This window comes from Gamsiella multidivaricata, assembly GCF_025024155.1.
Source record: "Gamsiella multidivaricata strain RSA 2152 chromosome Unknown BC939scaffold_42, whole genome shotgun sequence".
In the NCBI taxonomy this organism is placed as follows: domain Eukaryota; kingdom Fungi; phylum Mortierellomycota; class Mortierellomycetes; order Mortierellales; family Mortierellaceae; genus Gamsiella; species Gamsiella multidivaricata.
The window spans coordinates 25,277-46,568 of NW_026251750.1; the positions used below are offsets into that span (position 1 = coordinate 25,277).

The window sequence follows — 21,292 nt, forward strand, 5'->3', positions numbered from 1 at the left end:
GTGGCGGTGGCCAGGAGTGGTGGCGATCGTCAATTGTTTGTGGCAGTGACAGTGGCGGTGGCGAGGAGTGGGAGTGGGGATTTGATTTGATTGTGGTACAAGGCTCAAGTGCGGTACGGCTCTGTCTGTTTGCAGAGCGTCGTCAAAATTGACCAGCAATGAGTTTCGAGAATTATAGCCGGGAAAGGCGGTAAGTGCGACTCAACCTCTATTAAAATATATCCAGTGGGTGATCCATGATATAGGATTGTCCCATTGAGACAGCCCTCCAGCGGCTGGTGCCACATGAACACTTCCCAGCTGGAACCCCAGCAGACGAAAGCACTTTCTGCTGTCGGCAACACACCAGAGAGGATTCCCGCAACGTGATTGGCCAGCCTGAGCGCGTTTTTCCCTGTTCTTGTTTGAAAATAGAAATTCGTATTCAGACAGACCCTCTCGTTCCGTGCCTGATTCGGCCTGCTCCTTTCCTTCTCTTTACGCATTCCGCCCAGAAAACCTCCCTCTCTCCTCCTCCTCTCCCTTCCTGTTCTGGTTTACTCTCCACTCAATCTACATTTCCCCTTGTTCCCGCTAGATTCAGACAATCGCCAACGGACACATCAACCGACATCTCATCTCCCGAAGAGCCATGTCCTCGAATGGCTCTACCTCGCCAGCCAGCCTCGTCAGCACCGACACCACTACCAGCGGAAACAACATCGGGAATCGCAGTAGTCGGAACAACACCAGCGACAGCAATCACCATACCCTCACCATCTTTTCAAAGTTGCCTTCAGATCCCATTAAAAGCTCGCTGGCCCCTCTTCTGATCGACAAGGAGGCGGAGGCGGATCCTCCTTACATCGATGTATGTGTACTTGGATACTTGGAGCGCAGCTGTGTCTTGGAACTCAGCCATCCGGTTCAACTTGAACTCACCTTGACCCCACTGTTTTTTATGAAATCGTTTTTTTCTTTCTCAATAGGTCCTGATCGCCGGAGGACTCGGAGGAACGACTGCCGACTTTCTCATGCACAGGTATGTTTGCGATCGATTCCTAAACTGAAGCAAACCCTTGCTTGTGCATAGCATATGCATCCCCAATCGCACGTGCGTAAATCATCAACCTTGTTATCCTTCAATTGATCCCCAATAGCGTGGACACGGTCAAGACGCGATTGCAGGGACAACCATCCGCCAGCCCGCCTAAATACCACAACATGTTCCATGCCTACGGCACCATTCTCAGAGAAGAGGGAATCACCCGAGGATTGTACAGTGGTGTCGCCCCAGCCATGACCGGCTCACGTAGGTGTCCATTAATGTTTTCAATGTTATGGGATCATATCTACCTAGACACTTGTATTCGCAATTCATCACCTCCGTTTACTGACTTCATGCTTTTATCATGTAGTGCCAGGGACGACACTTTACTTTGGAACATACGAATATACCAAACGCACTTTGACCGCGGCCGGATGTCCAGATACAATCGCACATTTAGCAGGAGGTAACAGGCGATTTTGGTATCGTCTTGGGAGAACAGACAGATAAAAAAAAATGCGGTCGCGACTCATTTTCGACCACTGACCAGGATTCATAAAATGCTTTTTTAGGATCACTGGGCGATTTCATTGCGTCGTTCATCTATGTGCCCTCGGAAGTACTCAAGACGAGAATGCAATTGCAAGGACGGTACAACAACCCATCTTTTATAAGCGGATACAACTACAAGAACACATGGCATGCGCTCCAGATGATCGTTAAATACGACGGTGTCGGTGCACTGTACCAAGGATATAGAGCAACGCTGATGAGAGACGTTCCTTTCTCTGCACTCCAGTTTGCGTTCTATGGTAAGGATAGCCATAAATGGCAGGGTCGAGGCTATGTCCGATCAGTTAATATGCTATTGACTGACTCCCTGGTCTTGGCAACTTCCAATAGAGAAATTCAAGGCCGAAGCAAAGAAGTGGGAGGCGCGTCCTGATGGTCAGATGTCACTACCGGTCGAAACTGCATGTGGAGCAATTGCAGGAGGCCTGGCAGGGTTCTTAACGACTCCCTTGGATGTCATGAAGACGCTGTTACAAACACAGGTCAAGAAGCCCTCGGTAAGCCCTACCAGGCTTTTTTTTTTTTTCTAATTTCCAAGTTTTACTCCGGGTCAATAGACCCATCTTCCTAATATTCTTACTTTTCTTTATAGGCCTCAATACCCTCTAATGTGTCTACAGCGATGACACAAAAGTATTACGTCGGGATCTGGGATGGACTGAAATGGAACCTGAAGCATCAGGGCGTCATCTCTGGACTTTTCCGCGGTGTGGGACCAAGAGTGTTTTGGACGGCGTTGCAGAGCGCGATCATGTTTGTGTTTTATGAGCAGGCGCTTCATCTTCAGGAGAATATGAGGCATTTCGGGCAATGGCCATATGGGCCCTACGGATCGAGTTGAACATCATAGACGCACACACGCTTATACAGCTGGATTCGTGAAAAAGCAAAAAGGAAGGGTGGAACGTGGGATTCGCCATACAAAGCATTATAGATACTGTTATTTTCTCTCTTTCTCTTTTTTCTCTTTTTTTTTTTTTTTTTCTTTGCTCTCTAAAAGTTTGTTCACTTCCATACATCTCCCTCTCTTTCTTGTTTTCATTCCATTCTCCATAGATTTTACACGCTAATATAGACACCATTGCCATATTCCACAAAAGCATTCGTTGCTGTGTTGTTGTAGTTATATATGTTTATTACCCAAATCCCCCGTCTTAATACGGTCTATGTCTCTTATTGGTCAAAGACGCTGATGTCGTCCCTACTCCTGCGTCCCGATGTGGTCGACTAGAGGTCGACATGGTAACGGCCGGTTTGGGAGGCAAGGACGAATGTGCCGGTGGAGCCGACGCTTTGGGAGGTTCAGCCATCTGGGCGAGTTTCCGTTCCATGGCCTTGATCTTTTCGTTCGTGGACGCATTCTTCAGGGCTCCGCCTGCTTTCAGAAGCGAGAAGGCTGTAGGACGATTGGGATCAAGCATACGCTTGCGGCCTTTTTCGCTATCGGCGCTTGGAGGCGCCTAATTGGGGGTTGGTTAGTTGTTGTTTTTAATAAAGGAGACTGGTAGTTTGTTTTTGGCTGAATATCAGTACCCTGTGAGACATGGTATGTGCGTGTGTGTATATGAGAGAAAGAGAGAGAGAGAGAGAGAAGGACGACACACCATGTTCGCAAGGGAGACGCTTAGAGGACGCAATTTGATAGCCTTGCGGTTCATCTCCTTGATGGCGGCGGCTGCTTGGGCTGCGGATTCGAACTCGAGGAAGCAGTATCCGCGCGGGGTGCCTTTCTTGGGTCCGTGCCAGTGGAACATAAAGTCGAGCTTGGTGATCTTGCCGAATGGCGAGAACAGCTTGAGGACGATGTACCTGCACGCATGGTTGATGAGATTCCAATTGGGAAAAATAGGCTGGTTAGATGAGTGCTGCTCCTTCTGAGGGAAGAAGATTGAGGTGGGTTTAGAAAGCTGTTTGCCAAGGGAAAGGAGGGAGAAGAAGGTAGCGGTTACTCGTCAATGGCTGGGTCTAGGTTGCCAACATATATCCGCTTGTCGTCCAGAGGCTGTTTGTTGTTGTTGTTGTTATTGCTGGTAGTAGTATCCTTGTCAGTGCTACCGGCAGGGCTTTCATGCTGAGGTTTACGGATACTCAGTGGATTGAAGGAGGCGAAGGACATGGTGTGCAAGAAAGAATGGGCGAAGGCGTAAGTAAACCCTTTGCCTCCACCCTTTGTCCACATGCCTTAAGACTCTTTTGGCCATCACCTGACGACTTGTGAAGAGTAAGCTCTTTCTTCCGCATAAATTACATGGCCTTTTTATTCGAGAGAGCTCCCTGGTATGTTGGTCAATCGCCTCAGAGGACCGTCCCGCCTTCAACGAACATACTGTTTCCCATACTTCTCCTTGACGACATCACAACTCGGCGTCGTCATGCGCTGTGCCTCCTTCCACAGCTTTCGGTCCGGACCCCAGAACCCCATCGCCTTATTCAGCGCAGTATCCTTCCTCCGCTTCTCCTCCTTGCATCTATTCTGCATCTCCCTTAGATAGGCGACCTCCACATTATCTTCCATCCGCTTGAACAATGGCCCGACTCTCCGACCCTGTAGTGTGACATGATCCGCCTTCACATTGATCTGCCGTGCGCCCGATGACTTGAACTCAAACTGCTGTCCTGGAAAATATGTGTTCATGAACCGCACTTCATTGACGAAATAAGGCACGTTCCTGAAACCCGTGTGTCGAGCGGTCGTATAAGTATCCCTTGGACGCAACGAAAAGTCGTTTAGGATCGAGCTCGATTGCGATGATGAAGACGACGAGTCCGAAGAGAAGAAGCCCGAGCTCATAGTTACGAGGATGAGGATGATCAATGGTAACAGCTGGATCACGCTGCCAAAGCTGCTCCCCAAACCGGCATTAGCGGTTGCATTGGCACGCTGTTGGCGCTGTTGTTGATGTTGCTGGCGATAGTGCTGTTGGCGCTGTTGATGGTGATGTGTTTGTTGGGCCCTTGATCTACCCCCATGCCCAGGTCCTCCAAATGATGTCGAGTGGAATGCTGCATGCAAAAGGAAGGAGGTAGTCAAAGCATATTTAGAACAGCTGAAAGCAAAAGGCCGTGGAAAAAGATGCGCAATAATAACTAAAACTGAAGGCACTTACATCCTCCAAAGCTTCCGCCACCAAAGAACATGTTAAATAACTCCTCTGGCGAGATCTCCTCTCCTCGCCGTGAGTAGCTAAAGTGCTGTGCTGTCGGTGTTGCACGATCGTAGTTGACACTTGAGTCCCTGCCATCTTCTGGTCCATGTTGATCAAAGATCGCTCGCTTCTGGGGGTCGCTGAGTACTGTGAATGCCTTGGATACAACTACACCAGAAACGTTCCCAGTGAGAACAAATTCATTAAGCATGAAGGAAAGGCAACCGATCCACAGTGGGCCAACCAAGTCAATTGAGTCTTTCGAATACATACTCTTGAAAGCTTCATCTGCACCTGGAGCGCCGTTCTTGTCGGGATGCATCTGCAATGCCACCTAAAATAGCACACCATTGTTAACAACCAGTTGATACAGGAAAACCATGCACCTGTGCTAGATCAAATACCATGCAACATGCCTTGCGATACGCCTTCTTGATCTCCGCATCCGTCGCATTCTTATTGACCCCAAGAATCTTATAGAAATCCCCTCCACAGGATCGAACCGCCTTGACAGCTGCTGCCTGTTCTGGTGTATAATCCCTTTCCACGGGCTTGTGATCCACAGGCGTCGACCGTGACCTCAATGGCGTCGTATTCGATCGCGCAGACGAAGTCCCCTTAGCCGAAGGTCCTCCACCCCCTGCAGTCGACGAGCTTTTTGTCCTATGCGGTGTGGGTTCCTCTGATGCTGACGATGCCCCTGAAGCTGGCACCGCTGTGCTCTCTTCACTGACCACCCTCGATACGAAGGCTTCTGCCTCCGGAGTCGGGAAAAGTGTGGTCGACTTTAGGCCGAATTTACGAGCAGCTGCATAGTTCCCTGAGCTCAGGTGGCGCCGAGCAATCTCCAGACATCGTAAGGCTTCGTCCTTGTTCACTTCCATTGTTCAGATGAGGCTGTGTAAACTGATGATGATTCCTGGGCAGGTTCTTTTAGTCCTTAAAGTATTTTTGGTTGGGCTCCTGAACTGGTTTTTTTCCACCTGCGGAGGAAAGCAATGTCAAAGTGTCAAGGGGGGGGATGATGGCGGCCGTCAGAGTCGATTCAGATGGTAGCCCAGGCAACCTTAGCCTGCTTATAAAATAAATTGTTCTTTGGTTCACCTCCAAATTGGGACGCTTTTTAACAGCACCTTTGTGATACTTCAGTTCCACGGCTGCTGCTTCATGGTAAAACTGGAATATGTGCTCCAACTCTGGTAGCCACAGCCCCTAATCCTGGCTCTCCAATTGCTCTTTAGAGTCTTGGATGTCGCTGCAGACACTCTTCGTCCGCCCTACCCCTGTGGAACGATATAATAAGCCCTATTAGGGCAAACCTCGTTTTTGAAGAGATAAAAAAAGTAATTCAATAAATAACTGCTATCCGCGCGTTCACAGTCATCATCCACATTTCATTCATTCTTTCGAAGTATTCCAACAGAAAGAGATTAAATCTCATATTAAAAAAATGAAAAAAGCTGCCACAAGGCGTTGAGGAAAGGCGCTAGAGGTCTTGCTGTCCGCGAAATGACACATCCTTTTATGTACAGTCGGTGGACAGTCGTCGAGTTGTTAGGCGGATTAACTTTTTGCACGTCAGAGAGTTTAAAGCTTCCGAACGATATCAGACGCGCGCCGCACGCCCTTGACACCAGTAAAAACGATGTGTCAGCACATGCTGTTGCGCTGCTCCACTACTACCATATACTGGAAGATAAGACTGCATCTTTTGGCTGGATACAGCTAGAAGACGATGCTGGAATACAGCGTTTGCCCAACACAACGTAAAGGTATTCTCCATGATTTAGAATAAGAAAGTACCTGCCAGGCGTCGCCGCTATAAGTAGTATACAGTGTCTTCGATGGCTTCCAGAACACGACAGAAAAACTGGAATGTCGCTCATTTGCTATCCAAATTATCCGAGACCTTTCTACTCAGAGATACATTGAACAAGACGTAGCGAGGATCAAGGCCGAACTCACTAGATCTGCACCACCTAATGCAATCCAGACCTAGGAAGCCAATAGCGACAACACCATGTTCAATCGGTTGTCTCCGAAAACACTACATCCAACAAGTCGATGGTTTTAAAGAGAAAGGTGTGCTTAAAAACTCTTACTTCGCTGTACTCGCCTCACGACGAGGCCATTTTGAAGTTAACGGCCACTTCACACGTCGGATAGAATATTGTCAGTTTCTTGTTTTGTGTCCAGGATAATGTAGGTTTCTTTGGATGCAAATTAATTAACTTGCGTTATCGATATATAGATTACCAAGCGTCTGTCACTATACACATTTCTTTCCTGACTTTAACGGCAAATTGAAATGCCTTTAGGACACCGGAGAAAACTGGTAATAGTTTTCATTAGCATAATGAGCTGTCCACAGGAGCTTTATGGATCGTAGGACCAGGCCCACGGCGCATTTTATATTAAAGGACAAAGGGCGGTCATTGTGTATTCTCCAATTCATCCAGAGGACGTGTCTTCATACTTTATATCAGTTCGCTCTTATATTCAGGACGGCTACTTCAGGAGCAGCTCACAATCAAATAGCACACAGAGGGCCGGGCCCTTTGGATATGTCTCAAGTGTTGCTGGAGAGAAGGGGTAAACATTCATGATATTAAGAATTTGTCATCGACCAGCTTCTTGGACTTGGAGATGACTAAGCCATGACTAAACCATGACAACAGAGATCCAAGAGTTCCTCGATCGGGTCCATCATCGATCCTTTACTTAAGGGATTCCAGGTAGTATGCGGCCAATGGGCCTTCATTTACACAAAAAATAAGGTTATTCTTGTGCTGAGAAAAAAGAACGGAAACGCGTATTTTTAATTTCCTTTGTGATCAAAAGGTAAAATCATTAGCATCGTAAAGTATTACTTCAAAAAGCCATACAATTTTGTAGAAAACTGGGTTTCGTCAAAAACGCACTCCAAACAAAACTCGCACACTATAAGGTAGCCTTGGAAGCCCCGCTTAAAACCAGGTTGTCAGCAACATTACAAATCGGTTATGCGCGTAGCTACAATACACATAGGTCGGGATTGAAGCTCGTCGTGTCAAATCCAAACGCTAAACCGTCGCGCTTTATGCTGGATTGAGAATCTGGAAGCCATGTAGTAGACAATAGGAGGCAGATGTTAAATGGAACGGATATTCTCTCAGGGTTGGGCCACGCCGATTACCCGGCTTCATGGCGATCGTCGATAGATGCGGCATACAGCCTACTTGGCGAGTGGACTGGTACGAACGCGAGAGCCGGTCAAGGGGGAGCACCTGCAAGTCAGTACAACCACGTTAAAGACGAATAGAGCAGGGAGATTGAGCGCTAGAGACTGAGAGGTCGAGGAGGACAGCATTAAGTTGGGAAACCTCGTGAGGCTAGCCCTGGCTGCAGTGAATTAAATGATAGATGGGTGTGTGTGTTACATAGCGGTGGAGCGTAAGGCCGTGATCGGACTCAGGAACATCGGGGAGCTCAAAGTCATTGTAAGCAATAGCCAGCTTTCTAATCTTTTGACAATTTGACCCGTACTCCTCCAAGTGAAGGTACGCTAAAGAAACGTATTATATTCTTTTTGTTGTTTGCTCCTAGGTCTAGGATCGCTTGGACTAAGGATATTTTTTTTTTGAGCCATGGTTTTCAGGCGAGGACTCTAGGCTGCAGGTTTCTTACAAATCTTTTACGTCTGCTGCTCTAGGAGTCGAAAAAGGAGCTCCCTCTGTTTGCTTAGTGCTGCCAAATCGTTCGCTCCGAGATGGGGACGCAACAAAGGAGGTCGACAGTAGATAGAGCCTGGTCAGGGTCCTGAAGGACGCATGAGGATGTCAATAAGGACAAAGGGCGATAATGCGCGCACGCCATTTAGGAGGCGATCTGCGCCCAGATAGAAAAGGACGTCTTGTAGAGACGAATGCTTCACCTAGAGAGATAAAGGACACAAAGAACACGAATCGTTGCGGAGGCTGAATAGGCTCCGGCTTCTGTTCGCCGACATTGATCGCAGACTTTGGCCTTAATCTATGTTTGAGGACCATTGGTATCACCGGGTGCTTGTGCTCTACTCATGGTCTGTGTCTGATGGTCAGCATCTATACCACAGAGATACATACATCTCGCTTATGCTCGACCACTCCCCGATTCCGCGTGGACCTTCAGTATACAAGGTGAACACAACGGAGGGATGATAACTGGTCAAAGCCTCATAAACCCCATTTTCCTCGTCAAGTCCGTGCTCGCTCAACCTTTTTTTGGTATTTGCTCATTAGCCTTGTCCTATTTGACGGGTGTGGAGCGACTGAACAGACAAGTAAATGAGGGGCCACATGGATCCCTGTCATGAATAAGGATGGTATATCTCCCAAAAAAGGCAGGGACTGATGAGCACTTTTTTTTATGTGCAAACCATGGACCACAGACGCTGTGGATGTGGATGGTCCAATGTAAACACGTACAAGTCCTATACGTTGAAAAGGGAATGTCTCTTTGTCAGCAGCAATGCGCGGAGTACCTACGAGTAACTGTTGTTGTATTTTTATCGGAACTGAACCCATTCTAAACCAAAATGTAATTTAGGTTTACTGCCTCATCCCATCGTTCCTGTGTTTTTTCCTGCAGCAGAGGAACATAGTCTCACCAACAACGACGAGGACAATAAAACGAGAGATGGCCATCGTCATGGTTGACGACAGAGGAGCTTTAGAGGATGGGCTATGGCCACATAGCACGAGGTTAATGACGATGGTTACTAAGGATGATCCGCTGGGCCAAAAGGAAGCGCTACTGTAAACAATTGCAAGCAAATCAAGCAGGTAGACATTTCCCTGAAGAGCGTAGCCCGGGCAACGTTCTCCTCTCCAAGCTCAGGCATTGGCCTGTACAGTTTTCGTGCAATATAGCGTGGTTTTTTAAATGTGGTTTATAGACACCTTGCAACGAACAAGGTGAAGTCAAGATAATGATGAGGTACACCTTTCTTTCTTTTTCTTCTTCCTTTCTTCCTTTATTCCGTTCAACTTCCTCCTGCCTCTTCTTTCATCCTTCTTCCGTTCTCCCTCTTCCCTCCTTCCCACTTTCACTATCCCCACACATTAGCTCAAACTAGAGTACATACCCTTTCTCAACGAGGACTTCACACCTACATACCCGCACATACGCACCATGGCGCCGACACTCCGCCAGAGGCCAGGCAGGGCTTCCTCTTCCTCCTCAACTACTACCACCACAGCCACCACAAGCACATCCTCTATCCCTCTCGTAGCAAATTCAACAGCGCAGTCCAGTTCCTCATCAGTTCGAGGCAGATCTCACACCTCCTCATCTCCATCTCACTCCACACTTGGCCCTGACGCCTTTATCGAGGTCGAATCCGATCTCTTGCACAACATGCAAGACAGCCTCGGGGAATCCCTCTCAAAGACAAACGAGACCGTTGCGGCCACTTGGCGGTCGACCAAGGCCTCTGCTAATGAGACTATGCGAGTGGTAGAGAATCAAATGAGCGAGACCTGGGATGCCTCCAAGGCGGCTTTCGAGGGAGCTAAGCGATTGCTACGATTCGAAGAGTTGCCCAAGGAGTGGCAGAGCAACCCCTATATCCACACAGGGTAAGCTGACAATCTATATTTCTATCTGTGTCAATGACCATGGTATTGTCGCCGCTCCTGTCCCTCTCTTCGTCGTACACCCTTTTTCTCCTGCACAAAATGATAGAATGATGCCATTTTCTATTCTATTCTATTTTTCAAGTCAATCAAGAGGAGCATGGAAATGAAACCTTATCGCCCCACTCTTTTTTGTTTTTCCTCCTCTCCGACTTCCAGAGAGTGGAGAAGGATTAATTTTCGAATATGGAGGGGCCCAACAACATTGGGCATATTGATGGATGTCTTTTGTCCCTTTGCTTTTGCGTGAGAATATAAGCGGGTGTCAGAGTAATGTTTACAATTGCATTCCTCTCAAGCTTACTCATTGTCCCTCCCGCACTTTATGAGGTGATTTGTCGCTTTGTTGGTGCTCTCTTTGCTGCTTTGTTTTTTTTCCCCCTTGGTACAATCCGCACGTCAGGGTAGATTAAAGTTCCCAACTGTTTTAGTCTGCATGTTGAGATGCATTGCATATCTCTAAACGGACAGGTGTAGCCTGTCTTTCTTTTTTGCTGCTTGTTTTCTGTTTCGACAGATCTTTTGATAAACCTCTTGATTGTGCAACTCTTGTTCCTCTGCTGATCCCTGGAGGAAGGAAGAAAAGAGAGAACCGCAGCAACCACAATCAATCTAGGGGTTGGTGGTATTCATGAAGACGTGGGTAATAGGGCGTGTCCCCACTGGTCCCTTTTCATTCCTGTGGTTCCTGTTTCACTTCTTTGGGCACGTTTTTGAGGACAGACGAATCATCTTTTTGCTGTGCTTCCGGTCTCTTTTTCCATTCCCGGAAAAAGGAAAAGAAAACTGCACTGACGCATCTCTTTTATCATTTCTTTATTTCCTTCGCATAAAACAGGTACCGGTTCCTGTCCTCGAAGCGTCAATGTCTGTGGAGCATTTTCCGGATCCATAACGAGACCTGCAATATTTGGACCCATATGCTCGGTTTTGCCGGCCTCATCGCCCTGGGCTTCTACATCCACACTACGTTCCTGGAGCACGGCTCCTTCTGGGACCACGCTGTCTTCCTCTTCTTCTTCCTCGCCGCCTCCAAGTGTCTGATCTGCTCGACTCTATACCACACCTTCCTCTGCCACTCGCGCCTGCCCGTCATGCGATGTGCCGCCACGTTCGATTACATTGGCATCGGCGTCCTCATCACAGCCTCGGTTATGGCCACCCTGCACTATGGATTCTTTTGCGATGCCGAGAAATGGATCTTTTTGGCCTTCTCTTTCGGCATGGGCATCGTAGGATGCATCTTGCCGCTCTACCCATTCTTTGACCTGCCAAGTTTCCGCTATTTCCGTATCTTTATCTTCGTCGGCATGGCCTGCTCTGGAGTCGTCCCCCTCAGCTATGCGGCGTACGTGAAGGGCTTCTCAAACACCTTTAGCTTCATCTTCCCATTCTTTAAATCTGGCCTCGCCTATCTCACCGGCTTGTTGTTCTATGGACACCGCTTCCCAGAGAAGCGCTTCCCGGGCGTCTTTGACCGATGGGGCCACTCGCATCAGGTCTGGCATGTCGCTGTGGTGGCAGGCATCTACTATCACTACATGGCGATGGTACACTTCTATAATGCGAGATACACATTCGGGTGCCAAGCTGTTTATGGCGGGTACGAGCACGAGCACTTGTTTGCAGGACAGGGCATGCAGGATTCCGTCATGGGCGGTGCCTCGGCGTCGTGGTTCCCGACCGCAACGGCCGTTGCGACCGCATAAAAGACGAGGAACAGAAAGGCTTATGCCTCGAGGAAGCTTCATGGAAGACAATGAAGGACGATGCGGGATATCCACATTCCATTTTTAAACCATCACATAGACATTTTTGCGCACGCAACACTGCACGAATACTAATAACTGTATTTTTACACACTTACCCCTGCTCATCTCCTCTCGCCTCCTCTCCTAGCCTCGCTATTTTCTATCTACACCTTCATCTACATCCTCTTCGCAATTTGTAGAGGATACTATTATACCGGATAGAATAAAAGTTTATTCACGCACACACACACACACACACACAAAAAAAGGTTTTTGAGCAATGCCCTTTTATTTGTCGTTTCCATGATGACCATGAGTTTCCTCCGTAAGCAGTATAATCGACATCTACCGTTGTTTCATGGCGTGGGAGCATCTGCCGCGATCGTCTGCTCTGTATCACCGTCTGCTTCATCGTCTGTCTTTTGTTTTCCTTTCTTCTCCTTCTCTTCCTCAGCCTCCAACCACCTGGCATACCGATCCAACCGCTGTTTCTCTTCCTCTTCGAGTTCTTCCTTCGTCTTTTGAACCTCATATTTCGAATGTCCATCATAGATCTCAGCCACGACTTTTTGTCCTGCAAAATAACGGCCAGACATCATGCGGACGCAGAGGATTGCTGATTCCTTGTCCTTGAACCGCACAGATACCACTCCTTCTGGATGATGCTATAATTAACAACAAAAAGGAATATTAGCTCTGATTCCAGCATCGCCGAAGGATTGAATGAAATGAAGAGGGAGCAGGTATGAGGGAAATACGTACATCGTAGATGATCACGTTGGTGACTTCGCCTAGCTTCTCGCACTCTTCCCGAATGTCCTCTTTTAGATCTAGAAGCAGCGACGGGTCGGCCTCAAGCTCCTGAAGCGTAAACATGTGTTTGAGGATGCACACCTTGTTCCACTTGTCGGCCTTGACCAAGTTTTCGTCGTCCTCAAACCAATCCAGTTTCCTGTACGCTCAAATAACAGTATGGTCAAAACCAAGGATCCCACATTGAGTTTACAATACAACGACAGCCATCTTGACAACTTACTTTTCCAACTTTTGATACTTCTTCTGGACCTTCTTTTTGCGGTCTTCTGAAAGTGAAGCCGGTGCTGCTGGCCGCTCCTTTTCCTTGAATTGCGCCTGCTGTACACGGATCCGTCCCTTCTCAACACCGGGCCGGTATTCTGTATCGTCCAAAAGATCGACCGTCAGGGCGACGGACTCTGGTCTCAGATACGTGACTAATCCCTCGCCGTTCCTGCGACCTTCCTTATCCGTGTACAGCTTGATCTTTGGATTTCCTATATCAAATCAAAATAAATGATCAGACGTCAGTACACCGCATTCGCCATTGGCAATGCAGACGGTCTGCGAGCAAAATTAAAACAAGATGCTATTACCTTTCTCGTCTTCCATGAAGACACCCCCTTTTTTGAACACATCCACAACTTCATCCACATCCGTATCTAGTGGCAATCCTGTAACAAAGACCGAAGAGATCGGCTTTGGTTTCCGCTCGCCTTTGTTGTTATTATTGTGCTTCTGTCTCTTATTCTGCTTGTCGGATCCCTCGCCTCGTCCAGGGATCGACTCTAATCCGGGCGGGAAATCCGATCCGTCAATATCTTCGCCAATGTGATCTACTGGCAATGAAGTCGCGTTGCTTCCAGTGTAGTCAATATCGTTCTTCTTGCGCTTCTGTCGCCTTGCATTCTCGGCGTATACCGATTCCTGCAGTTGAAGGACGGAAGAAGCGATGTTAGGTGTAAGATGATACGTGGTGAGTAACGATCTCGAACGCAGTTGAGCTTACAAAGCTATCGGGGACTGTCTCGCCGTAGGCGGATTGCTGTGCCTGTATCAATTGCTCGTTAAACTAGTATACCAAACACCAAGAGGGTGTTAGCATCCACTGCTATCTCAGCAACCAAACGTTCTAAAACCACCGCGTCGTATTAGCCAACTTTACCATAGGAAACCAGGCTTTCAAGTTCTCGTCGTACTCGAACGAAACACCCTCGTCGTCCGTGTATGTCCAACGGCCGGTTTCCTCGACGTACTGCATATTCTGCTGTGCCACTTGCGGCGCGCCAGAGCTGTTTGCAGCTGTTGCCGCAGCAGTGCTCTCCTGCTGGTACTCCTGGTCGCTCATGCGGAATGCAGAAGATCCGATGTTAATGTTTATAGGACGTGATCAGAGTTAGGTCGAAAGCAGGAATGATCTCTGTACAAGCTAGGTTGAGGACTCTAGCAGGAAGGAGGTATGAGAGACCGTGTGTGAAGGATGGAGCAGAAAGCGATGGACGAGTCAAGCAAGATCTTTACCGCCCTCTTTGTCGAGCTCATCGTCCATGGCAGCCACCTCTTTCCAAGCAGGACGGATAAGGTTCAAGTGTTACGCGCTGCCTATTTTTTATCGATATGATTTGTTGCTTTGACATTCCAAAACGATATTGTACACTCTACTACTTGGGCTTCCTTAGAACCCCTCAACATCCTCTGGATCCATGTGGTCCTCTCGGGCGTAGGCGTCGAGCTGCTGGATTGGGGACTCTAATAAGCGAGATGTCATAGGGAAGCCGCAGGAATGCTGCATCTTGCGACCATACTGAAGACGTAGGCGGTCGCGGTGTCTCCATAGTGCTCCCGGCCGATAGCTAGCCAACCAAGAGGAGGGAAAGGACTACTAACTGGTAGGTCTCAGTAGCCAATAAACTGTGTATAACTTGTTCCTTAACATGCCTTTACTTGCAGAAGCATCGGGTATATTGTCGGGAGACAAGAAAACTGACTGTTGCCGGTGATGATATCGAACTTATAGCTCCTGAGCTCGCACATAGACCCATGCTCTAGCATTATGTAGTACGCCTCGACGCGCCACCCTTGGACTACTAATCCAGCGACAGCACCATCACCGTATCCCTGCTCGATCTGTGTGTTGAGGGACAGCTTCATTATGCTTAGTAAAATAATGGCGTCTGTTTCAAGACGGCACTCTTCCTGGTACTTATCGCAGCAATCGACGGTGGTCGTGTAGTTTAGGGACTGGTACCCCTTGTTGATGCTGGAGCCGGTGTTGAAGCGATCGCCTCACCCACGCATCTTGTTATGCTCAAGCTCCCCAGAGGTGACCTGAATGAGAGGCTTCACAGCGTTTGCTATAAGCGAGACCTTTTTCCTATCTGCAACCTCCTGTAACCCATAGGAGGCAGTCCAAGAGCGACTACATCAAACTCGTCTTTTCCTCAAACACTGGCCCGATACTCTATTGTGCTAGGTCTACAGTTACATACTTTTGTGAGCGATAGTGTCGAGATCGTCCCCAAAACTAGGGGAGGGGGAATAACGAAGCGGGCGAGCGATAGTACGTGGAAAGAGTGAATGAACATATTTCTTGGTCGCTGCTACCACTGTTTTCCTCGTGAAGATGAAACCCAGATGGCCCTTACACTATCTTATTTGGCGTCAGGAGGGTCTTCTGGTTTACGAGTGTCATTATTTGGGATACTTTCAACCCGTTGAAGATGTCCTTGCCCTTGCCCTTATCCTGGAAAAAACCAGTGCAGGAGAGGCAAATCTAAAGACTGTTAACGGAGACCAACGGCCCATACAGCACAAATAGATATGCCAAGCACCACCGAATGCATCGTCAAAGTTGCTGTCCTTTGTCTCGCAAAAGTTCATAGAGTGCTTTCCCCTTGACAAAGACCCTCAAAGGCGTGCGATCGTGGGAGTACATCGAGCACCAGTTGTCTATTGAGAAGTAAATGTCTGTGGGCCGATCTTGGGTCCTTCTGATTGAAATCCGACCTCTGAATTCCTTCCATGACCTCCCTTCGGCGCCTGGAAGTGAGGCTATGGTCCCGTTCTTTTCGAGACTCGATCCAACACGAGGCACAACGGTCCGGCAATCGGGTTCGATAAGACGCGCCTCAAGTCCTGATTAGGAGTCTTGTAACGTCGCGTATTCTCAATCTGAGGCAATGGACAGTATGGTGTTATATAAGAGGCATTGTTACACGAGACATACGTTTATTAAAGACAGACGCGTTTCTATGGGATGCACTCTGTTGTCGAACAAGTAGCATGCTACTGTTTGCCGGCCATGACGCATCTTGTTCAAGTAAAACTTGATTAGCAAGATCGAGCCTTTTTTTGTGTTAGAGAATCTACGACGGCATACGATCTGGAGCCCCTTGGATAAAGAGCTGGATCCGATACAAGCGATAGGGAAGAGTGACGACAGGGAATAAAAAGCAAACGCGCTCCGCGATCACCGTTGACAGGGGAATAACAGCATTGACCACGAATCGCGCACCAAGTCGAAATATCCAAACTCCATTTGAAGTATGACTCTGAAATGCATGATGAAGTTCTTTTACATAGCCCAGTTCAATATCTTCTCTGTTTTTCAAGTTGTTATTTTATTGATAAAGCCGGCGATGGAGCTCAACGAAATACGTTTTCTTGTCTTGTCTTGCGAGAGAACGAAAAGAGCGTGTTTATTCCTCATCAGCAGCCTCCTTCTTGGCAGCCTTCTTCTCCTCCTCAACGCCGGTGGCGCGGGTGTAGATCCACTGGGCACCGTGGGTCGAGACGGGGACGATGACGCCCAACTTGACCAACTCGCGGATGGCAGCGCGAGCGAGCGAGCCGTTGATGCGGAGACGGTCGACCAAGACCGAGGGAGAGACCAACTTGTAGGTGGGCACCTCCTTCATCAGCTTGTCGTAGGTCGCCTTGTCGAGGATGACGGCGTTGTTAGCCTTGTCCTTAACCTTTCCCTTGGACCATTTCTGTGGAGCGATGGAGAGTGAAGGGTATAGAAAAAAGAGGGATTGGTGAAGAGCGTTAGAGAAACGTTGAATGCCTTCCAAACAAGCGCTTCTTGGCCGTTTAATGCAAGTTGGTTTTGCAAAGAACGAAGCTGAACAACGAAAAAGAGTTGTAATCGACCATGTCGTTTTTGGTGAAAGGACAGAGGTCGTAAAGAAGACCCAAAATAAAGCGCCGAGACTCCAGAATCCTGTTTCTGTTGCTCAATCAAAAAGAAAACATTGTCCCGCCCTGGCGCTGTATCCTTCACCACCTCCAATATCCCCTTCTGCCATCTCACTCGAGTTTTGTATCGTTCTAATTCCCGTCCCAGGCACCGTTCATGTACCTTCTTCTTGGCTTTGCCACCCGAGGATGACGTAGGCTTGGCAGCGACGTCCTTTTTGGCCTATTAACAGCAGCGAGCAATTAAAGACAAAGGGAAGACGAGGGTTAATGTGACTGGAGCAAACAAGTCCGGGTCGGATCAGAGGACCTGAATTCGAGAAGTCGAGTGGAATGAATTAAAGCAAGCTCCAGACAACTGGTAAATCGGTATATTGTCCATGAGAATAGACGGTTGGGTCGATTATCCTGCTTCAGATCGAATCCGTCCTGATCCAGCTTGGTTGATGTCTTAATACTTCCATGAATTCATGTACTGATCTGTGTTTCGCTGAGAAGTCCTGAGTGTCAATTGTTATCAGTAGACCAGACGACTCGCTAAAGCGTGCGATCGACCAAGAGGAATGAATATGTTCCCCTCTCAGGCTGTCTCAGGATCCAGAATTCAGTCGATTCTAACTTATCGAAATGCTCTAGTAACAATGGATATGGGTGTAGCTGCAAGTGGTATGCTGACTAGTCGAGGGGGGCAAGACGAGCAAGTTCTTGACTATAGATGAAGCCGTCGAATATTTGTATTTTTTTTTTTTTTTTGTTGTTCACCAGTGCTGATGATGGTTTTTTCAATTGGTACACCGGAAACAAAGTCGTCGTCCTGTCTCCATGTTGGTCGATGCTGCACTATGCCTTGATTAGCCCATATGAGTTCGATGGATCGATGGATCGATGGATGGGTTGCAATGTATCCAATTTGGATCAGCCTCAGGGTCCTGCGGACTAACCATTGTGATTGTAAGAGAGGGGTTTTCATCAAATTCGAGTCTGTCGATAGGTTATACGTATGCCCTTAAGGGTTAGGCCCAGCACTTTCAATATGGCGCCAATGTGGACAAAAAAACCGCGAAGATACTGCACCGTGGCAAGTAACTTTCCCAGGCCGCGAATTGCATCTATTTGTGGTCTAGTCGTAATAACGTCTCAAGAGGCCTTCATCGAAGCAGGAAGAAGAAAAAGGTTCATATCATCAATCGCATCAAGTGAATAAAGCCAAGAGTGCCCAGTACGCAAATTCCTATGACATTCAACATCACCTTGAACGTTTGCATGCGTAGTGTTTTGATGTGTATTAAATGTGATTGTTGTGTGGATGATGATATAGATTATATGGGCGGTATAAGGGTCTCTGAAAAATAAAGCTGATATCCGTTCATTTGCTATATCTAAGATATCTAGTATTTTCACGAAAGAGACAGAGAGACGAATTCTTCTTTAATACTTTGGCATCTCATGGGCGTCGCCGTGATGGCGCCCACTCATGTCAATCTTGGCCTCGTGCTCCTCAGCGGCAGCGGCAGCCTCGCGCTCAAGACGCTCCTCCTCCTCAATAACATCCAAAGGATCGACATAGATCTCGCCACGAGCCTTGCAGATCAATTTCTGCATCCAGCCGGGCAAGACGTTCTGCCAGGTGAAGCTCTCGTTGACCCAGGGCTCCTTCAAGTCCTTATCCTCAGGTACGATGCGACCACCCGAGACCAACTCGAGGATATAAACAAATCCGTTGATGGCAGCATAGGAACCGATACCAGCAATGAGACCATAGGCGATCGAGTAGGAGAGGGGCATCAATGCGATGGTCAAGAAAGCGGGGATAGCGTCTCCCACATAGTCCCAGTTGATGGAGCGGACAGACTTGACCATCATCGAACCGACGACGATCAGGGCTGGACCAGTAGCCCATGGAGGGAAGGAGGCGAAGATGGGCGAGAAGAAGAGCGAGACGAAGAAGAGGAAGGCGGTAGTAATCGAGGTCAAACCAGTGCGACCACCTTCAGTGATACCAGCACCGGACTCGATGAAGGCGGTGACGGGAGGGACACCAAAGACGGCACCGACAGAGATGGAGGTGGCGTCGCAGAGGAACGCAGCGGTCGAGCCATCAAAGTCACCGTTCTTGTACATGTAGCCACCGAACTTAGCCATCGAGTAGAGGGTACCGGTGGTGTCCATGATATCGACGTACAAGAAGGTGACCAAAGCGATCCAGATCTCCGAGTTGTCGAGCTGAAAGTCCATCTTGCCAATGATATTCTTGATGGGATGGAAGGTCACGACCTTCTTGAAGTAGTCAAAGTTCGAGTCACCGGTACTAGTGTAGGGGAAGTAGGTGAAGGAGGTACCGCGGATCCAGGACAGGATCGAGACAAACAAGATACCGACAAGGACAGCACCCTTGACACGGAAGAGGAGACAGATGCCGATGATCACAAAGCCAAGGATGCCCATCCAGGTTTGGGGACCGCGCATGTGGGTTCCTTCGATACACGCACCAGCAGCGTCCTTGGCACATCCGGAAAGGGTCACCAGCGTAGCATCGTTACCGCCAATCAGACCGATACCAGCAGAGGATTGGAAACCTGTGGCGAGAGTTAAAAGTGTAGCCAATGAGTGCTGTGAACAGAATAATGGCATGTTTTATGTCCATTTAGATCGAGACATTCTCGACTTACCAATAAAAGCCAGGTACAATCCAATACCGGCACCAGTGGCGATTTTAATAGACTGAGGGATCAGACGAGCAAGCCATTGACGGATACCAAAGAGCGACAGCAAGATGAAGAGGATACCCTCGATGAAGACAGCGGCGAGGGCAGTCTCGTACTTGATACTGTTCGAGCCGTGAAATCCAACAACCGTGTAGGTGAAGTAGGCATTGAGACCCATACCAGGGGCAAGACCGATGGGCAGGTTGGCAAAGAGACCCATGAGAAGAGTGGAAAAGCAGGCAATGGCGGCGGTGGCGGTGACCAGGTCGAGCTTCAGGACCTGGAGGCACTCCATGTATGCAGGGTCGGTGGAGCATCCGACTTCAGTGGCGTTATCGCTTTTGTTGCACTCACAAGTTCCACCAGAATCTGTAACGATCAACGAGTTGACAGAGATAATGTAGGCCTACATTGCAGGGAGTATATTCCATATCCGAGGAGGAGGTGTAGTGCATGGTTAGTTAACGCCATTGTGCATGTGTTGTATGGCTCATAGCTACGTCCAAAATAGGGTCAGATAGGCATATGGCCTGCACAATTCAAATTATCCGTCAGCATGGCATCGGGAGCCAAACGGCGAGGAGGGCGAGATAATTAATTTTAGGGCGCGGGGGATATTTCTGAACGTATCTGGATCAAGGAAAGAGTGTCGAGAGTCGAGCTGCATGGCGTAAAAAATGAAAGAGGTGGGTGCGGAAGAAATAATGATAGGCGGGTTACCATGGTGACAAAGGTCGTCAGACCAGCACGGAGCTCGGTGGTGAATTTGGAGCCAATACGCTCACGACGAGCACCGGATCCCTCGAGGCGGAAGTGCTTTCCAATGCTGGACTCCGCGACACTGCGGTTCAGCCTGTCGAGAAACGACATGTTGCTGCTGTGTTACGGGGTGTGGCGGATGTGAGGGGAAGTCGGAGAAATGGGGGTGTGCTAGAGGCGCAATTGGAGCTCCAGCGACAAGGAAGGGGAGGGGCGAAGGGAGAAGGAATAGGGACCTCGAAGGAAATTAAAACAGGTGCGGAGAAAAAGAGGAGAGAAAAGAAGAGAGGAGGCACTTCTTGGTCCTTTTTTAAAAGATGTGAGCACACCGGTCAGTGAAGGGAGGGAGACGAGGGCAGCAAAGCGGAGACAGAAAAGAAAACCCTTTTTTGGGTCCCTTTTATCTTCTTTCAACAATCCCAAGCACCGCCGACTAAACTCTCACTCTCGCTACAGCTCTGTATACACCTGAGAACTTCCCCGCAGTGCGATGTATGCATGGAGGATGAGTGAAGAGGGTACGTGTGAGCGATGCACCAACAGTAGAGCTGACCCGTATTTTTTCGTGCCCATGGGTTTGGCTTCTGTTGTTATGCTTTGTTTGTTCATCTCCCATGTTTTGTTTACTTTTCTTCCACTCCCTTGCTCCCTCTATCGCATGTCCGAGAATCAGCTGTAAACAAGA

General features: G+C 48.4%; 8 protein-coding genes across 8 annotated transcripts; 2 read left to right on the forward strand and 6 right to left on the reverse strand.

Annotated features, from left to right (window-relative positions):
• The first annotated feature begins 461 nt into the window (after positions 1 to 461).
• On the forward strand, positions 462 to 2,582 carry BC939DRAFT_454702 (mitochondrial carrier domain-containing protein). Its single transcript, XM_051556097.1, has 7 exons — positions 462 to 850; positions 969 to 1,021; positions 1,140 to 1,291; positions 1,398 to 1,493; positions 1,600 to 1,839; positions 1,931 to 2,097; positions 2,193 to 2,582. The coding sequence occupies exons 1-7, from the start codon at positions 632 to 634 to the stop codon at positions 2,439 to 2,441; spliced, it is 1,176 nt and encodes a 391-aa protein (XP_051411071.1). The 5' UTR covers positions 462 to 631; the 3' UTR covers positions 2,442 to 2,582.
• Positions 2,583 to 2,754: 172 nt separating this feature from the next.
• BC939DRAFT_504116 (uncharacterized protein) lies at positions 2,755 to 3,716 on the reverse strand (the record flags this gene model as incomplete). The annotated part of the gene is made up of 3 exons (XM_051560485.1): positions 2,755 to 3,060; positions 3,205 to 3,409; positions 3,550 to 3,716. The coding sequence occupies 3 exons, from the start codon at positions 3,714 to 3,716 to the stop codon at positions 2,755 to 2,757; spliced, it is 678 nt and encodes a 225-aa protein (XP_051411072.1).
• Positions 3,717 to 3,774: 58 nt separating this feature from the next.
• Positions 3,775 to 5,814, reverse strand: BC939DRAFT_198023 (uncharacterized protein). Its single transcript, XM_051550587.1, has 4 exons — positions 5,163 to 5,814; positions 5,020 to 5,080; positions 4,708 to 4,914; positions 3,775 to 4,603 (listed from the first exon to the last, which is right to left on the reverse strand). Exons 1-4 carry the CDS (start codon positions 5,628 to 5,630, stop codon positions 3,915 to 3,917), a joined length of 1,425 nt encoding a protein of 474 aa, XP_051411073.1. The 5' UTR covers positions 5,631 to 5,814; the 3' UTR covers positions 3,775 to 3,914.
• Positions 5,815 to 7,960: 2,146 nt separating this feature from the next.
• Positions 7,961 to 8,774, reverse strand: BC939DRAFT_478054 (uncharacterized protein; the record flags this gene model as incomplete). The annotated part of the gene is made up of 3 exons (XM_051558730.1): positions 7,961 to 8,071; positions 8,166 to 8,290; positions 8,660 to 8,774. 3 exons carry the CDS (start codon positions 8,772 to 8,774, stop codon positions 7,961 to 7,963), a joined length of 351 nt encoding a protein of 116 aa, XP_051411074.1.
• Positions 8,775 to 10,233: 1,459 nt separating this feature from the next.
• BC939DRAFT_398336 (hemolysin-III related-domain-containing protein) lies at positions 10,234 to 12,109 on the forward strand (the record flags this gene model as incomplete). The annotated part of the gene is made up of 2 exons (XM_051552420.1): positions 10,234 to 10,343; positions 11,239 to 12,109. The coding sequence occupies 2 exons, from the start codon at positions 10,234 to 10,236 to the stop codon at positions 12,107 to 12,109; spliced, it is 981 nt and encodes a 326-aa protein (XP_051411075.1).
• Positions 12,110 to 12,349: 240 nt separating this feature from the next.
• Positions 12,350 to 14,636, reverse strand: BC939DRAFT_454716 (uncharacterized protein). The gene is made up of 6 exons (XM_051556098.1): positions 14,112 to 14,636; positions 13,956 to 14,018; positions 13,543 to 13,873; positions 13,188 to 13,443; positions 12,914 to 13,103; positions 12,350 to 12,816 (listed from the first exon to the last, which is right to left on the reverse strand). Exons 1-6 carry the CDS (start codon positions 14,292 to 14,294, stop codon positions 12,508 to 12,510), a joined length of 1,332 nt encoding a protein of 443 aa, XP_051411076.1. The 5' UTR covers positions 14,295 to 14,636; the 3' UTR covers positions 12,350 to 12,507.
• Positions 14,637 to 16,644: 2,008 nt separating this feature from the next.
• Positions 16,645 to 18,087, reverse strand: BC939DRAFT_478058 (ribosomal protein S25; the record flags this gene model as incomplete). Its single annotated transcript, XM_051558731.1, has 3 exons — positions 16,645 to 16,938; positions 17,307 to 17,366; positions 18,085 to 18,087. The coding sequence occupies 3 exons, from the start codon at positions 18,085 to 18,087 to the stop codon at positions 16,645 to 16,647; spliced, it is 357 nt and encodes a 118-aa protein (XP_051411077.1).
• Positions 18,088 to 18,411: 324 nt separating this feature from the next.
• BC939DRAFT_454722 (permease family-domain-containing protein) lies at positions 18,412 to 20,964 on the reverse strand. The gene is made up of 3 exons (XM_051556099.1): positions 20,569 to 20,964; positions 19,813 to 20,254; positions 18,412 to 19,719 (listed from the first exon to the last, which is right to left on the reverse strand). Exons 1-3 carry the CDS (start codon positions 20,716 to 20,718, stop codon positions 18,572 to 18,574), a joined length of 1,740 nt encoding a protein of 579 aa, XP_051411078.1. The 5' UTR covers positions 20,719 to 20,964; the 3' UTR covers positions 18,412 to 18,571.
• Positions 20,965 to 21,292: the final 328 nt, after the last annotated feature.

Bases quoted from the DNA above. Each gene is read 5' to 3' on its own strand.
- BC939DRAFT_454702 (XM_051556097.1), top strand. From the start codon at position 632: ATGTCCTCGAATGGCTCTACCTCGCCAGCCAGCCTCGTCAGCACCGAC. The intron at 851-968 runs GTATGTGTACTT...CTTTCTCAATAG, and splicing joins CGGATCCTCCTTACATCGAT to GTCCTGATCGCCGGAGGACT. The intron at 1,840-1,930 runs GTAAGGATAGCC...AACTTCCAATAG, and splicing joins ACTCCAGTTTGCGTTCTATG to AGAAATTCAAGGCCGAAGCA.
- BC939DRAFT_198023 (XM_051550587.1), bottom strand. From the start codon at position 5,630: ATGGAAGTGAACAAGGACGAAGCCTTACGATGTCTGGAGATTGCTCGG. The intron at 4,915-5,019 runs GTATGTATTCGA...TTTCTGGTGTAG, and splicing joins TGCAGATGAAGCTTTCAAGA to TTGTATCCAAGGCATTCACA. The intron at 4,604-4,707 runs GTAAGTGCCTTC...TTTTGCATGCAG, and splicing joins TGGCGGAAGCTTTGGAGGAT to CATTCCACTCGACATCATTT.
- BC939DRAFT_454716 (XM_051556098.1), bottom strand. From the start codon at position 14,294: ATGAGCGACCAGGAGTACCAGCAGGAGAGCACTGCTGCGGCAACAGCT. The intron at 13,874-13,955 runs GTAAGCTCAACT...CTTCAACTGCAG, and splicing joins AGACAGTCCCCGATAGCTTT to GAATCGGTATACGCCGAGAA. The intron at 13,444-13,542 runs GTAATAGCATCT...GATTTGATATAG, and splicing joins CTTCATGGAAGACGAGAAAG to GAAATCCAAAGATCAAGCTG.
- BC939DRAFT_454722 (XM_051556099.1), bottom strand. From the start codon at position 20,718: ATGTCGTTTCTCGACAGGCTGAACCGCAGTGTCGCGGAGTCCAGCATT. The intron at 20,255-20,568 runs GTAACCCGCCTA...CCTGCAATGTAG, and splicing joins TGACGACCTTTGTCACCATG to GCCTACATTATCTCTGTCAA. The intron at 19,720-19,812 runs GTAAGTCGAGAA...CTCTCGCCACAG, and splicing joins ATTGTACCTGGCTTTTATTG to GTTTCCAATCCTCTGCTGGT.